The following is a 15,274-nucleotide window of genomic DNA, read 5'->3' on the forward strand; positions in this document are numbered from 1 at the left end:
AACATGTCTTATATTTCAAGAAAACTAGTTGTCCAATTAAGAGAGAAAGAGCTACGTAATTTTTTCGAACACTTGTTTTTAAAACAATTCGAATATTTCTCTTTGATGGGTGTATCTTATCATTTTTAGAGCCTACTTATGAAATTATATTTAATATTTATTATTGTACTTGTTTTTGAAATGAATAGCAGGAATTACACAAATCAAATAGTGTTAAAACATAATTACATCTTATTGCTATTCTCTTTTCAAATTACAAAAATCTTTTAAATTTGATGGAATCCGAATACATCCTAAAAATGCCCCAATTCATCGTGTATCTGTTTCGAATACATCCTTGAACGTCTCGATACATCACGTCTAGGTTTCAAATACATCACACAACGTTCTAACACATCACATAAAGTGATGTATCTTATGTTTCGATACATCACGTAAAGTGACGTATCCAATTAATAAATCGTGTAAAGTGATGTATCTAAATATAAAAAAATAATAGAGATTCTGTAATTTATCTAAATATCCTTTGATAAAAAAATTATATTATTTATATATAATTAAAATTATATATACACGTTTGCTTACTTCTTCCTATTTTAATTTTTTTGATAAAACTTTTTAAAATAATAAATATAAATAAATAGAATAAAATACTAAAATTGAAAATCAAGTGGAGAAACGGAGGAGAATCTTGTGGACGGCCTTGGACAACAAAATGAGCCCATTGAAAAGTGGCACTCTAAATAAATAAAAAAATTATATTCAAAATTTAAATTCAATATATTTAATTAAGAATTAAACAATTTCATTATTACACCACAATTCATTTATGTCCGTCTCTACGTGTGGGGCCTTTCCATGTCTGCTATCCTCACCTCTTTTTTTTTTTTTGGTTTCACATTTGGTTCATGACTCTGTATTGAATTTGATCTGATTTACGTTAATTAGCGCTGTTTTAAGGATAAGCTTTAATTACTTGTTTGCTTACTTAAAAAGAGATTCTTCTGCTTAAGACCACTATTTATGTCGGGGATCCACCAACAGACAGCTAACATTACACTGTAAGCGCGTGCCAAATTCCAAATTTGCCTTTTAGTATTATTTTAATTTGTCAAATTATAGATTTTAACATTTTTAGAAAGTATATACATTAATACTCATTTTATTTCAAAATAAGTGAATCATTGAGATAATATACACCTATTAATTAAAAAGACATAAATTGAATATTTTCATTTTTATCCTTTTAATTATTTTTAAACCATTGTTAAAAATAAAAATAATTCAAAGTAATGTCATAAATATGAACAATTAACTATTAAAAAATATAATGAGGGGAAAATATATTTAAAAAAAATCAACAATTTTCTTGAACTTTGAACTATTCACTTATTTTGAAATATGATTTTTTTTTTACTTTTATCACTTAAGAGCCGTATGAAATGAAAGTCTCAATCATGATTTTAAATGGAAAAAAAAGTGAGAAATTTTCTTTTTAACTCTAACTCTTCCACTTCCGTCGTTGCTTTTCTTAATGTTATTTCGAAAATAGTTGTTTCAGCCCACTCAAATTTTTAATATTTCTTTTTATTTCTCGTTAAATGAATGACAACCTTCTTACGAAAATCTAGCATGATATTTGAGAAATTTCATTGTTATTTACTTAATCAAAACATGAAATGTATGCTTGCATATTTGCCCATTATGAAAAAAAAATTCACTTATTTTGATATTTGCCCATTTTTTTTTTTTAAAAAAAAAAACCTTATTTTGAAAAAAAGGAGTAATACCCATTACCCAATGACTCATAATTTTCAAACAAGTTATAGATTTATTATACAAATTTTCTTTAACCATATTCTGTTATCTAGATTGTAAAGATAAACCAAAAAGTGAAACAGACAAGACAACAAAACACGTGGCACAACCTCATTATTACTCCAAAAAAAAAAAAACTGTATCTGCCATGTCCGTACTCTAATGAACCACACGTGCCACACGTGTACCACAAATCTGTCTTAGCGGTCCTCACCCGCCGCCTCCCTGCTCCTCCGATTCCGACCAGTCCCGAAAAGAAAAAAACGAATAGTAAAAACAAAAATTCAGCTGAAAAAACCGGCAAAAATGTATATTAATAATATTATAGGATGATCATTGAAACAACAGTATTAAGCAAAAATCAAATAGATTTTTTTTTTCCTGTTGCAAAAAAAAGTTTATAATAGATCAGCCTTCTTGATATTGACATCGGCGGTAATCAATCTTCGCCGGCGACGGCGACGGCAGATTTCCGTTTACTATCACCTAATTCTATATACTCTTTTTTTTTGCCTTTCCCTTTTCTGTTTAAATAGAAAACATTAAAAAGGAAATTGCACTAAATAAAAATGAAACAGAAATGTTTCGAAAAAATAACTCCGATCGACGTCGGCGATTTCACATGTTTTCCGGCGGAGGAAAGTTGAGGTCCAGATTTAGACCGGCGGCGGCGGTTGGTTTCACGTCGACACCCATAAAATCAATAACCGATGATGAATCGGATTCACTCTGAAACCCACCACCACCACTACCGCCGCCGTGTCCGCCGAGAAAATCCACTGTCTTCCTTTGATGATTTTTTTCTAGATTTATAACTCCGGCGCGTGCAAGAGCTTCCAGATAATGCATATGATTCACCGCCGGAACATCACCGGTGAATCCTCCGCCGGAAATTGGAGAATAACGGAATGGATTGGTTTGTTTCAGCTGGTATCTAAACCCACTGAGATCTAACGGCGATGATGAATCAACCATAACCGCCGGCGATAATCCATCCCGGCTCGACGACTCAACGGTACTGCTCTGACTCGGACTCCGATTGTTAATTTCATTGTTAATCTTACAATTATTGAGATTCTCCTCTTTTTCTTCTAATTGAGGGAAATTAGTTTTGGCTTTAGCACCGCGGAATCCCCTGGCCGCGGAATCATAAGCTTTCGCGGCGTCTTCGGCGGTGTCAAAAGTACCAAGCCAAACCCGGCTTTTTTTACCCGGATCTCTTATCTCCGCCGCATATCTCCCCCAAGGCCTCTTTCTAACGCCTCTATAATGCACCTCTTTCGAAATTCCGTTCACTTTCCCCACAGCCGCTGCACCAATTTTTTCCTTGGGCGCCATACTAGAAAGACTAAAATTCGATTGGAACAAAGAGGGTGTGTTTGTGTGTATGGGAATAGAGAAAATTAAGAAAAGGGCAAGGGAGATTATATAGGAAAAAAGAGTGGGGGGACAGAGTCAATAGTAGGCTATAAGGGTATTTTTGACTAATGAGAAATAGCCGATTCCACTAACAGGACTCGTAATGTTCCGTGATAATAGTAATTACTCTTTCATTAATAATAATAAATTTTGGATTTGAATCTCGTTAAATATAAAATTGTCAAATATAATCGAACGTGAATATCACACGTAAAATGAAAATAATTAAAAAAAAAAAGAAATAGCCGCCCCATGGGTTTTTTGTGGGGCCCTTTTTTTGCTTCCGTATGTGGGGCCTGTTCAGTTACGTGACATTTGTGTTGTTGATGGCGGCAGAGTTTTTCTATTTTTTATTTTTTTGGTTATACGTGGGAAGTACATATACATTTTGTAGTATTTTGGTACTCCTTTTTTTTTTTTTTAATTATCAAAAATTTCTTAATTTGATTTTTTTATTCATTAAATTTGAAAAATTAAAAAAGTATAATTTTTTTATCTATTATATCTTTAATTTATTGAAAGAGTTAATATCTTTGGAATATGTAGAATTTCTTAAAATCTTAAATGATCAATTCATTTATAAATTTAATAAGTGTACTAAGTCAAAATTTTGATAATTAAAAAAAAAACGGTGGAAGTAATTTTGTTTGGTGAAAATTACATAAGGGTATTTGTCGGTATTTTAATAAACAAATGTATTTACAGGAAATAAATGTGGAGTCAAAGGAAAATAGTTATCAAATTAAATATTAAGGGGGAAATGGATTCTTGAAATGTACGTTACAAAGACTAAACTTCAATTATCCATAAATGCAAGTGAACAACTTACCCTACCCATTTATGATAATTATACATGCTACTATTTTTATATAGAGTTTTAAGATACCCATTCTGTTTCTTTTTACTTATTAAATATTTTTAATTTGATTTATATTTTTTAATTATTTTTGACAAATTAAGAAAAATATATTTTTTTAAAATCTATTATACCCTCAATTTATTTAGAGAATTAATATATTTACAAAATGTAGAACTTCATAAGAATCTCTAATGAAAAATTTGAGACCTATCAATTAATAGGATAAAATGGTAATTTATTATATTAATAATTATTTTTTAATAGATATTTCAAATCAAAATTTAACAAATAAAAATAAATTGAAGGAGTACTAATTAATATTATAGGTTAACGCACAATCAATAACTCTATAATTCATATTAACTGAATTTGTGAGGTAATACATACTTATTAAAAAAAAGTTTAGGACATAAATTGAACTTTACCTTTCACTTTTACCCTTTTAGTAATTGTTAAATTATTCTTGAAAATAGAAATAATTTAAATTAAAAATCATAAATATAAGCAATTAATTTTCTTAAACTTATCACCTCGACTATGTAAATGAAGGATAAAAATGGAAAAAAGTTTAAACAGTTATTAAATTTTAAACAATTCACTTATTTTGAACTATGAAAAAAAATTCTAAAAATTTAATTTATATGAAATAGAGAAAGTACAAAATTTATTAGTGTTTATAATTAATAAATTTATATGACACTCTTTTTTTTTAGTTGACCAAAAAAACACATTATAAAAAGCTAATTTATAATTTTTTGGTTTTAACTTTAATTACCTTCTTCTTTTTTATGATATTGATAATATAATTTATTTATTTATTTAGATTAGAAGATACTAGGAAGCAGGAGACGATGAGAATATCCAAAGACACTAAGAAAAGGAAAAAACAAATTAAAAATAATTCAGACATAAATACACAAGATAACGTACAAGTGTCAGATGGTCAACAGTAAGGAAAGTGTAGGGAAAACGGTGACAAATCCGGTCGAACCGGGTTTGTCGGCTAGTTCTTCAGCTATTCCGCCGCGTGGTAATGGATCCGTTTTTTCTTAATGGTGTGTTTGGGACCCCACTTTATTGTGCTTTCCATTATCATATTATTATTTTGATATTTGTTAGTATTTTGCCAGGTTTTTATTAATGACTATGTTTTCTTCGATCTTTATTTGAATTTGATATATTTTTGAATCGAGAGTATTTTAAAAATAATATTTTTATTTGTATGAAATAGTGGTAAAGATAATATACACTCTACTCTTTCAGATCTTGCATAGTTGGATTTTACTGAATAGGTTGTTTGGATCCCACATCATTTTTTAATCAACATGGGGTCCACTAGGTTAGCCAATGATAATTCGACACGATATTGTAGAAGGAATATGTAGGCGTGTCTGTGGATTATTACTTACCGAAAGCCGGCAAGACCGCCCATAGTTCTCTCCAAAACCAGCAGGATTTTATTTTTATTACGATACATTTATTATTGTTTCTTTATGGCTATTCTCTACACACGCGCTCAATTCAACGCGTGTCACCACACACACATATATAAAAAATAAAATCATAATTGAGATATGATTTAAAATTGTGGCTAATTAAATGAGATTAAATGAAAATGTTATTTTCTATTATTCGATCATGTTGAACGTCCTTGGATGGATTGTTCCGAGTTCATATTATTTTGTGTGAATATGGTGGATTCTAGCGCTGATTTTAAATTAGCTTAAAAGTCTTTGATTTGATTGGTGTTGATTGACTTCGTAGTTAATTGTATTCCTCTTTCTGCTCACCATGTTAAAATGAAAGTGGTTTGTGAGAGGCTACTATGAAATAGTTCAGAAATGTCGTAATAAGAAGATATGAGAGGTTGATGATAAAAGTCCGACTAAGATAAAGATGGAAAAAGCAAAAGTAATGTATGGTTTGTATGGTAGTAAGGATATAGTACAATTGTTGGTTACGTAAAATGGAGGCCAAATTGGCAATATATTTAATTAGTCGTACAAGTATTAATTAATTTATAGAGCCACAAGATTCGATCGGCTGATATTGACCCATTAAGATTTATAATGCACAGTCTGGCACGCCGCGTCAGAAGATAATTAAGAATGAAGAGATTTGACACAATGCATATTTGGTTATTTATTCTCTCTGTTCTAATATAATTTTATCTTTGAAAAAAAATTATTTCAAAATAAATATCGTTTTTAAAATTCAAGATAACAATTAATACAATATGTTTTTTCCAACTACACTTTTATAATCCATCTTTTTAATTATAATTTTTGAAATGTAAATAATTTAATAAACTATTTGAAATAGTATTTATTGATTTCTTAACTAACATGATTTTGTTATAAAATAAACTAACTTGATAACAATAAGAAGGAGAGAGTAAAGAAAAAAAGGATCAAAAGAGAAAAAAGCATTGAATTTGTGTTTTTGTATGTCTCTCCATTTTCGTTGCCGAAGTTGGCATTATATAGGTAAGAAAAGGTGGGCAACTTGCCCAAATGGACATTCATTTGCGTAATATTCCCCCTTGGATGTCAAGGCGTAAAAAAATATTATTATTTTTTTACAACAAATAATATACATAGTTATTCTGAATTCCCATAGATATTGTGCCTCGTTAAAACTTTATTAGAAAAAATACAGAGGGAAAAAGTCTAATGAAGAAAAAAGAGTGCACACATCTGGCAATACGCCTTGATTGCTGCCTCATTAAAAATCTTACCAGGAAAATCCAGTGGGACAAAACCTTGGTTAAAAAAAAAGAGTGCAGCACGTATTTTACTCCCCCTGATGAAAACTTCATTTGATATTTTGGAAACGACGTATTCCAATTTTTTATCTTAGCTTCTCAAAAGTTGATATTGGTAATGCCTTTGTGAATAAATCGGCAAGATTATCACTCGAACGAACTTGTTGTACATCAATATCACCATTCTTCCAAAGATCATGTGTGAAGAATAATTTTGGTGAAATATGTTTTGTTCTGTTTTCTTTTATGAAGCCACCTTTCGATTGAGTTATGCACGCGGCATTGTCTTCGAATATAATTGTGGTTACTTTGACATTATTTTCTAAGCCACATCTTTCTTTAATGATCTGTATCATCGATCTCAACCACACACATTCTCTACTTGCTTCATGAATTGCTACTATTTCGGCATGATTTGAAGAAGTAACAATAATAAACTGCTTTGTAGATCGCCATGATATAGCAGTTCCTCCGTGTGTAAATAGATAGCCTATCTAAGATCGAAATTTATGTGGGTCTGACAAATAACCTACATCTGCACAATCAATAAGATCTACACAACCTTTGTTGGTATAAAACAAATCCATATTAATGGTACCCTTAAGTTATCGCAAAATATGTTTGATACCGTTTCAATGCCTTCGCATTGGGGATGAACTATACCTTGCCAGCAAATTAAAAAAAATATTATATCAGGCCTGATTGCGTTAGCAAGGTATATAAGTACACCAATAGCAATGAGATATCGTACTTCAGGACCAAGAAGTTCTTCATCTTCTTCTGGAGGTCGAAGTGGATCTTTTTCCACTTCAAGTGATCGAACAACCATTGGAGTACTTAATGGATGTTATATCAGGCCTGGTTGTGTTAACAAGGTACATAAGTGCACCAATAGCACTGAGATATGGTACTTCAGGACCAAGAAGTTCTTCATCCTCTTCTAGAGGTCGAAGTAGATCTTTTTCCACTTCAAGTGATCGAACAACCATTGGAGTACTTAATGAATGTGCTTTGTCCATATAAAATCATTTTAAGATTTTCTCAATGTAGGCGGATTGGTAGACAAAGATCCCTTCTGCTAAATGTTCAATTTGCAGACCTAGACAAAGTTTTGTCTTTTCAAGATCTTTCATCTCAAATTCTTTCTTTAGATACTCAATCGCCTTTTGAACCTCTTCAGGGGTTCTAATGAGATTTATGTCATCAACATAAATGGCGAGTATAACAAATTCTGATTTTATTTTTGTAATAAAAATACATGGGCAAATGACACCATTTATATAACCATAATTTATCAAGTACTCACTAAGGCGATTATACCACATGCGCCCTGATCTTTGCAATTTCATTAAGTACATCTCTCGAGGTTTAGTACATGCTTCAGGCAATTTTAATCCTTATGGGATTTTCATGTAAATTTCATTATCAAGTGAACCATAAAGGTAAGTTGTAACTACATTCATTAGATGTATTTCAAGATTTTTATGTATAGCTAGACTGATGAAATATCAAAATGTTATTCCATCCATAACAGGTGAATATGTTTTTCATAGTTGACCTCGGGTCTTTGAGAGAATCCTTGTGCAACAAGGCATGCCTTGTATCTTATAATTTCATTTCTCTCATTCCGTTTTCGCACAAAAACCCATTTATATCCAACTGGTTTACACCTTCAGGGAGTTTGGACTACAGGTCCAAAACCTCACGTTTAGCAAGTGAGTCTAATTCTGATTTAATTACCTTTTGCCATTCTGGCCAATCACATCTACGTCGATATTCTTTGACGGATTTAGGCTCAAAACTTTCACTATCTTGCATGACGTAAAGTGCAATATTATATGCAAATATATTATCCATTATAATTTTTGATCGATCTAAATTTATCTCATCATCGGTAGAACTTATTGAAATTTCTTCATTCACTTGAGTCTCCGATTCACTGATTTATTCAGGATTATTAGGATTACTCAAATCTTGACATTCTTCGAGAGGTTCTTTTGTAGTATCATTTTCGTTATTCCTCACGCTTCTCTTTCTATGATTTTTATCCTTTGAACTCAATGGTCTACCACGCTTCAGGCGTGTTTGAGATTCAGAACTTATGATATTAGTAGATGGTCCTTTTAGGACATCAATCCAGATAGGCACATTCACTGCAGGGATATATCACTTAGTTATCCGTTGCAAATCATTAAATGCATCTAGCATTTTATTTGCTATTGTCTGTAAGTCGATGATCTTCTGGACCTCCTGCTCACATGTGTGGGTATGTGGATCAAAATGAGAAAGTGATGAAACCTTTCACGCAATTTCTCTTGCGGGGTCCTTTTTCTCTCTCCCTAATGGCGGAAAAATTATTTCATCAAACCGATAATCTATAAATCGAGCAAGAAATAAGTTTTTTGTCAACGGTTCAAGGTTGCGAATTATGGAGGGTGAGTCAAACCCAACATATATGCCCAACCTTCGTTGAGGGTCCATCTTTGTACATTGTAGTGGTGGTACATGCACATATACTCCACAACAAAAAATTCGTACATGGGCTATATTTAGCTCATGACAAATACTAATTATGACAGAGAGTATTTATTATAATATGTCGGTTTGAGACATACAAGTACTGCTGCATGTAAGATAGCATGACCCCAAACAGTAATTGACAATTTTATTTTCATTAGTAGAGGTCTTGCTATCAATTGTAGAGGCTTAATAAATGACTCTGCAAGGCCATTTTGAGTATGAACATGAGCAACAGGATATTCAATTTTTATCCCAATTGATAAACAATAATCATCAAAAGCTTGGGATATAAATTATCCAGCATTATCAAGTCGAATAGTCTTAATTGGATAATCTGGAAATTGCATCCTTAATCTTATTATTTGTGCTAACAATTTCGCAAATGTCAGGTTGCGAGATGATAAGAGGCACATATGAGACCATCTAGACGATGCATGTATTAGGACCATAAAATATATAAATAATCCACTAGGTGGATGAAAAAGTCCACATATATCTCCATGTATACGCTTTAAAAAATAGAAGATTTGATGTCAACCTTAAGGATCGATGGTCTGGCAATTAATTTGCCTTGATAACAAGCAGCACATGAAAATTCATCATTCATAAGAATCTTCTGGTTTTTTAACGGATGTCCAGTTGAATTTTTATGAATTCGTCTTATCATTATTGATCTAGGATGACCTATCCGATCATGTCATAGCACAAATGTATTTAGATTAGTAAACTTTTGATTTACGATTATATGTGTTTTAATTGCACTAATTTTTATATAATATAGGCCAGACGACAAAATTGATAATTTTTCCAAAATATATTTCTGGCCTGAGAAATTCTTGGTTATACTAAGATATTCAGAATTCATTTCATGTAGTGTCTTAATGTGATATCCATTTATGTGGATATCTTTAAAATTTAACAAATTTCTTGGAGATTTAAAAGAGAATAATGCATCTTCTATAACAATTTTGGTCCCCTTAGGTAGAAATATAGTAGCTCTTTCGGAGCCTTTAATCATTTTTGAATTATTAGAAATTGTAGTAACATTTGCTTTTCTTCTAAGCAAGTTGGAAAAATATTTCTCGTCTTTAAAAATGGCATGAGTTGTTCCACTATCAATTACACAAATATCCTCGTGATTGATCATTGATCCAAACAAAATTTGAGGCATATCCATATTTTTCTTCAAAAAGAAATAAAGTAAATATTATAATTAATACATGACTCACAAATTTTATTTATTTACATGGAATAAAAATATCATTTAGTACACACAAATAAAAAAGAAATTATTTAAATATTATTAGGCTTATCATTATTCATATTGTCTTCTAAAAAATTAAAGAAATCAGCTACATCCAGATGCATATGCTCAATATTATCTTCAAAAATAACGTTTGTCTCTGGATCATTTTCTGTCCTCTTTAAGGATTCCTAATATAGTTGAATCAGACGTTTTGATGACCGACAAGTCCGCGATCAGTGCCCCATACCTCCACATCTATGACATATACTTTCTGAATTTTTCTTTGATAAAACTTCTGGCTTTTCACTCTTTTTTTTGTACTGCCGATCATTTCTCAGTGCCAGCCGAGCATCATAGTTATAATTTCTTCTTCGACCACGACCAGACCACGACTGGGGCCATGACCTCTTTCTCGTTGGTTATAATTTGTCTGCTTCCCTTTAGGGAGTGCAAAGAACCAACGAGCCGACTGCCATTACTTTTCATTAATAGTTCATTGTGACGTTCAACAATCAGAAGGTGAGAAAGTAATTTAAAATATTTTTTTTAAATTATTTTTGGGATATTGCTGCTGTAGGAGCATATTCGCTGGTGGAAATGTGGAATATGTTTTTTCAAGTTTATCTTGCTCAGTGATTTCTTCTCTGTATAAATTTAACTGAGTTATAATTATAAACAAGGAAGAATTATATTCGGTTATATTTTAAAAATCCATTAATCTCAGATTTAGCCAATCATGACGTGCCTGTGGAAGGATGACCAACTTCAGATTGTTATATCTTTCTTTTAGATTTTTCCACAATTTAAGGGGATCCTTTAATGTAAGGTACTGTAATTTTAATCTCTCGTCAAGATGGTGACGGAGAAATATCATGGCTTTGACACGGTCTTGTCTAGATGTCGTATTGTCATCTTTGATATGGTCTTCCAGACCTATCGATTCTAGATGTATTTCGACATCTAGTGCCCATGATGAGTAACATTTTTCAGATATGTCAAGATCAACAAATTCAAGTTTAGAAATATTAGATATTTTAAGAAAATAAATTTTTTACCCCTTTTGATACCTTCTTAAAAATATAGCTCAAAGCAATAAATGTTCGTACTGATAATGTGTTATAAAATAAATTAATTTGATAACAATAAGAAGAAGAGAGTAAAAAAAAAAAGGATCAGAAAAGAGAAAAGAGTGAATTTGTGTTTTTGTATGTCTCTTCGTTTTCATTGCCAAAATTGGCATATATAGGTAAGAAAAGGTGGGCAATTTGACAAGTGGACATCCACTTGGACAATAGTTTTTTATTAATTAGCCAATGGTTAGCTGGCAACATCTAACTATTTTTCTTTTTATATACTAGAAAAAAGGAAAAAAGTCATGTTGTCAGTCTAATTTGTTGCCAAGCAACAACACAATCACTCTCTTTGCAGCTTGTATTATTATAGTACTTATTATATAACACCATTGTATTATTTTATTTTATTTTTCCTGAAAATGTATTATGGTTTCAACTGACCATAAAGTTCTGATATAAAATAGTTGTTATGGGTTATGATAGAGTGGTTCGATTGTTATATTTCAAATTAGAGATTTTGAGATCAAATTGTGAATATAAATTATTATTTTTAGTGATATTGTCATTTTAAAATAAATTTTATAATGTATAATTTAAATTTAATTGAAGTTTTAATATGAATTTCAAATACCGAATGAAAAATCAAATTACCACATGATTCTTGTAGATATAATAACAAATGAATTTCGGCGATACTAGTGATCATATCACATAATTAATTTATTGATATGTGTGTACATTCAGATCTGTATAAATATTTTTATATTCTATACTTTGTTAGGCGGCTGAAAAAGGTACCACAAAATTATTGTGCTATATTTTGGGAATATATAACACAGCATGATTGCCTTTGACGATATGTTATTAACAATATTTTTTTGCTGCAGCAGATCATTAAATAATATAATGGAATATTCCAAGAATCATTTATTTAATTAATTTCTATTTATTTTCTTCTCTTTTATATTAAAATAAATTTTATTTATTGTGGCTTTAAGAATGTTTTGAATTAATATTTTAGATAGGCATTTGTTAGAGCTGTGATATCCTCTCCCGTTTGATTTTACAACAACAACAACAAACCCAGTATAATCCCACCATATGGGGTCTGGGAATGATAGAGTGTACGCAGACCTAACCCCCACCTTGAAAGGTAGGGCGGCTGTTTCCGAAAGACCCTCGACTTCAAGAGAGGAAAACAAGATAAAAGATCAGATAGGGACAAGCATATCGAAAATAAGATGAAAATAAGGAATAACAAAAGTGAGAAAGTCATGGTAGAATGGTACGAAAAGAAAGAGGCATTAACCACTATAAATAAATAAGATAACATAAGATAATCAAAGTACAACGGTCCCACACCTATAAACAACAATACAATGCAGAAATCAAATGGCAATAAACCATCCATGGCCAACCTCTCACACCTCCTCACTTGAGCATCCGTGTCTCTCCTCTTTACGTGCTCAAACCATCTCAGTCGCATTTCCCGCATCTTGTCTTCCACCGAGGCCACTCCTACCTTATCCCGAATAGTCTCATTTCTAATCCTGTCGCTCCTGATATGCCCACACATCCATCTCAACATTCTCATCTCGGCTACTTTCATCTTTTAAACGTGAGAGACCTTAACTGGCCAACACGTTTGATTTTATGATAGACAAATAATTAGGATTTAAATTTTACATATATATATTTTGTTGGAAATATATTCAAACACATTAAAATTCCACACATAAACTGTCCAATATATTGAAGCTAGCTAGCATGTACTTGATTATTTTGTAGCTTTTTGTTGATTGGGTCAATAAAATGCTTAATAGGAGCCCGTTTGGATGAGCTTAAAAAAGGTAACTTTTATGTATGAAGTGCTTTTAGAACTTTAAAGTGCTGAAAGTTATTTTTATAAATAAGCAGTTGAGTGTTTGGATAAAAGTACTTAAATTAGGAAAATTATGTGAATTTTAGGGTTAAAAAAATAAAAAAGGTAGTTTGGGAATTTAGTTAAAATATAAGGGATATAAAAGTAATTTTCATGGTCAAAGAAAATGACTTTAAGCACTTAGAAAAAAAAAAGTTAGAAATCCTAACTTTTCATTTTTGACTGACTTTAAGAACTTTCTGGCTTAAAGTTAGCATTAGGCAAACACGTCCAAAAGCTGAAAAGGGGCTTTAAGTTGGTTTTGACCAACTTAAAGCCAATCCAAACGGGCTCTAGGACAGTTTTTGAATAAATTTGAATATGTTCAATAGATACGCGACTTAATCGAGATGTCTGCATAAGAAAATTATGCCAATTTTAAATATCTTTATATATGTTTGAGACTAAATTCAAACATTTTTCTTGAACAATTTGGAGTTAGTATGCAAGGACGGAGCTTGCAAGGGGCTTGGGTTTATCTAAACCTTTTTCAATGGAAAATTATGTATTATTTATATGTGGTAAAAATTAATTTTATATATATGTCATTATGTAGTATATGTTGAACGTACAACTGTCAATATGAGCCGGTCCAACCCATACAGATTTTGGAATTTTATGGCTCAGGTCAGGCTGACCATTATTTTGATGGGCCAAAAAATAATCAGCTCAATTCATAACTACGTGGACTACGGGCCATAATGTACCAATCCATTTTTTTAAAAGACTATATTAATTTTAGTTTGAATATTAACATAAATATAGACAAGACAATTTTACATGGTATTTACTACTCCCTCTATTTTTTTTAATTGTCAAATTTTGACTTGACACACCTATTAAGAAAACAATGGTTGGTATAGCAAGTTTATCATTTTACCATATTAATTGATAGAGTTTTAACCTTATTTACTCACTATATTTTTCAAAATTAAAATATTAACTCAATGTTAATAAATTGAGGGATCGTTTGACACTTAAAATAATCTCGGGATTAAATTATAGTGGCACTTAAGTTGGTGTTTGGTTGGCAAGTCTGAGATAACGTATCCCGAGATTAATAAATAGTACTGGGATAATTTATCCCTCCTCTTGGTATTATACTAATCCTGGGATAACTTATCCCGAGATAAAATAGGTAAGTGACAAATATATTTCTTTAAATATTTTTTTATACCTCACTTTTCACATTCACATATATTTACATTATTTTTAATACCATATATAACAACATTCAGTCCTTATTTTTATGATAATTCATTATATTTTTTTCTATTAAAAAAATTATACTATATAATATAATTTTATTTATAGATTTATTTGATTAATTGTTGTGTTTATGTATATTTTAATTTCTCATAAATCCTTTTTTACTCTAACAAACTTAAAATGAAAATTCTATTTTTAAATTAAATAAGAAAAAAGTTTTATTCTTAAATACATACAGACATCATGGAAATGCACACATAAAAATATTTAAGATAAAGAAGATGAAAGTTTTATTTTAAGAATGAATATTGAATAACTAAAGCTTGCAAAAAAAATATAAAACTTAAATAAAGTGAAGGGTATTTTTGTAAACAAACAACCTATTCTTAAAATTTATGAAATGCATATTATTTTGAATATAACAAACCAAACACTCAATAAGAAA

The 15,274-nt window shown here is 30.7% G+C and overlaps 1 protein-coding gene across 1 annotated transcript; it reads right to left on the reverse strand.

Moving 5' to 3' along the window:
- Nucleotides 1-2,107: 2,107 nt before the first annotated feature.
- LOC129877626 (ethylene-responsive transcription factor 4-like) lies at nt 2,108-3,361 on the reverse strand. Its single transcript, XM_055953150.1, has one exon. It carries the CDS (start codon nt 3,154-3,156, stop codon nt 2,437-2,439), a length of 720 nt encoding a protein of 239 aa, XP_055809125.1. The 5' UTR covers nt 3,157-3,361; the 3' UTR covers nt 2,108-2,436.
- Between the last annotated feature and the right edge of the window lie 11,913 nt (nt 3,362-15,274).

Source organism: Solanum dulcamara, chromosome 12 (assembly GCF_947179165.1).
Source record: "Solanum dulcamara chromosome 12, daSolDulc1.2, whole genome shotgun sequence".
In the NCBI taxonomy this organism is placed as follows: Eukaryota; Viridiplantae; Streptophyta; class Magnoliopsida; order Solanales; family Solanaceae; genus Solanum; species Solanum dulcamara.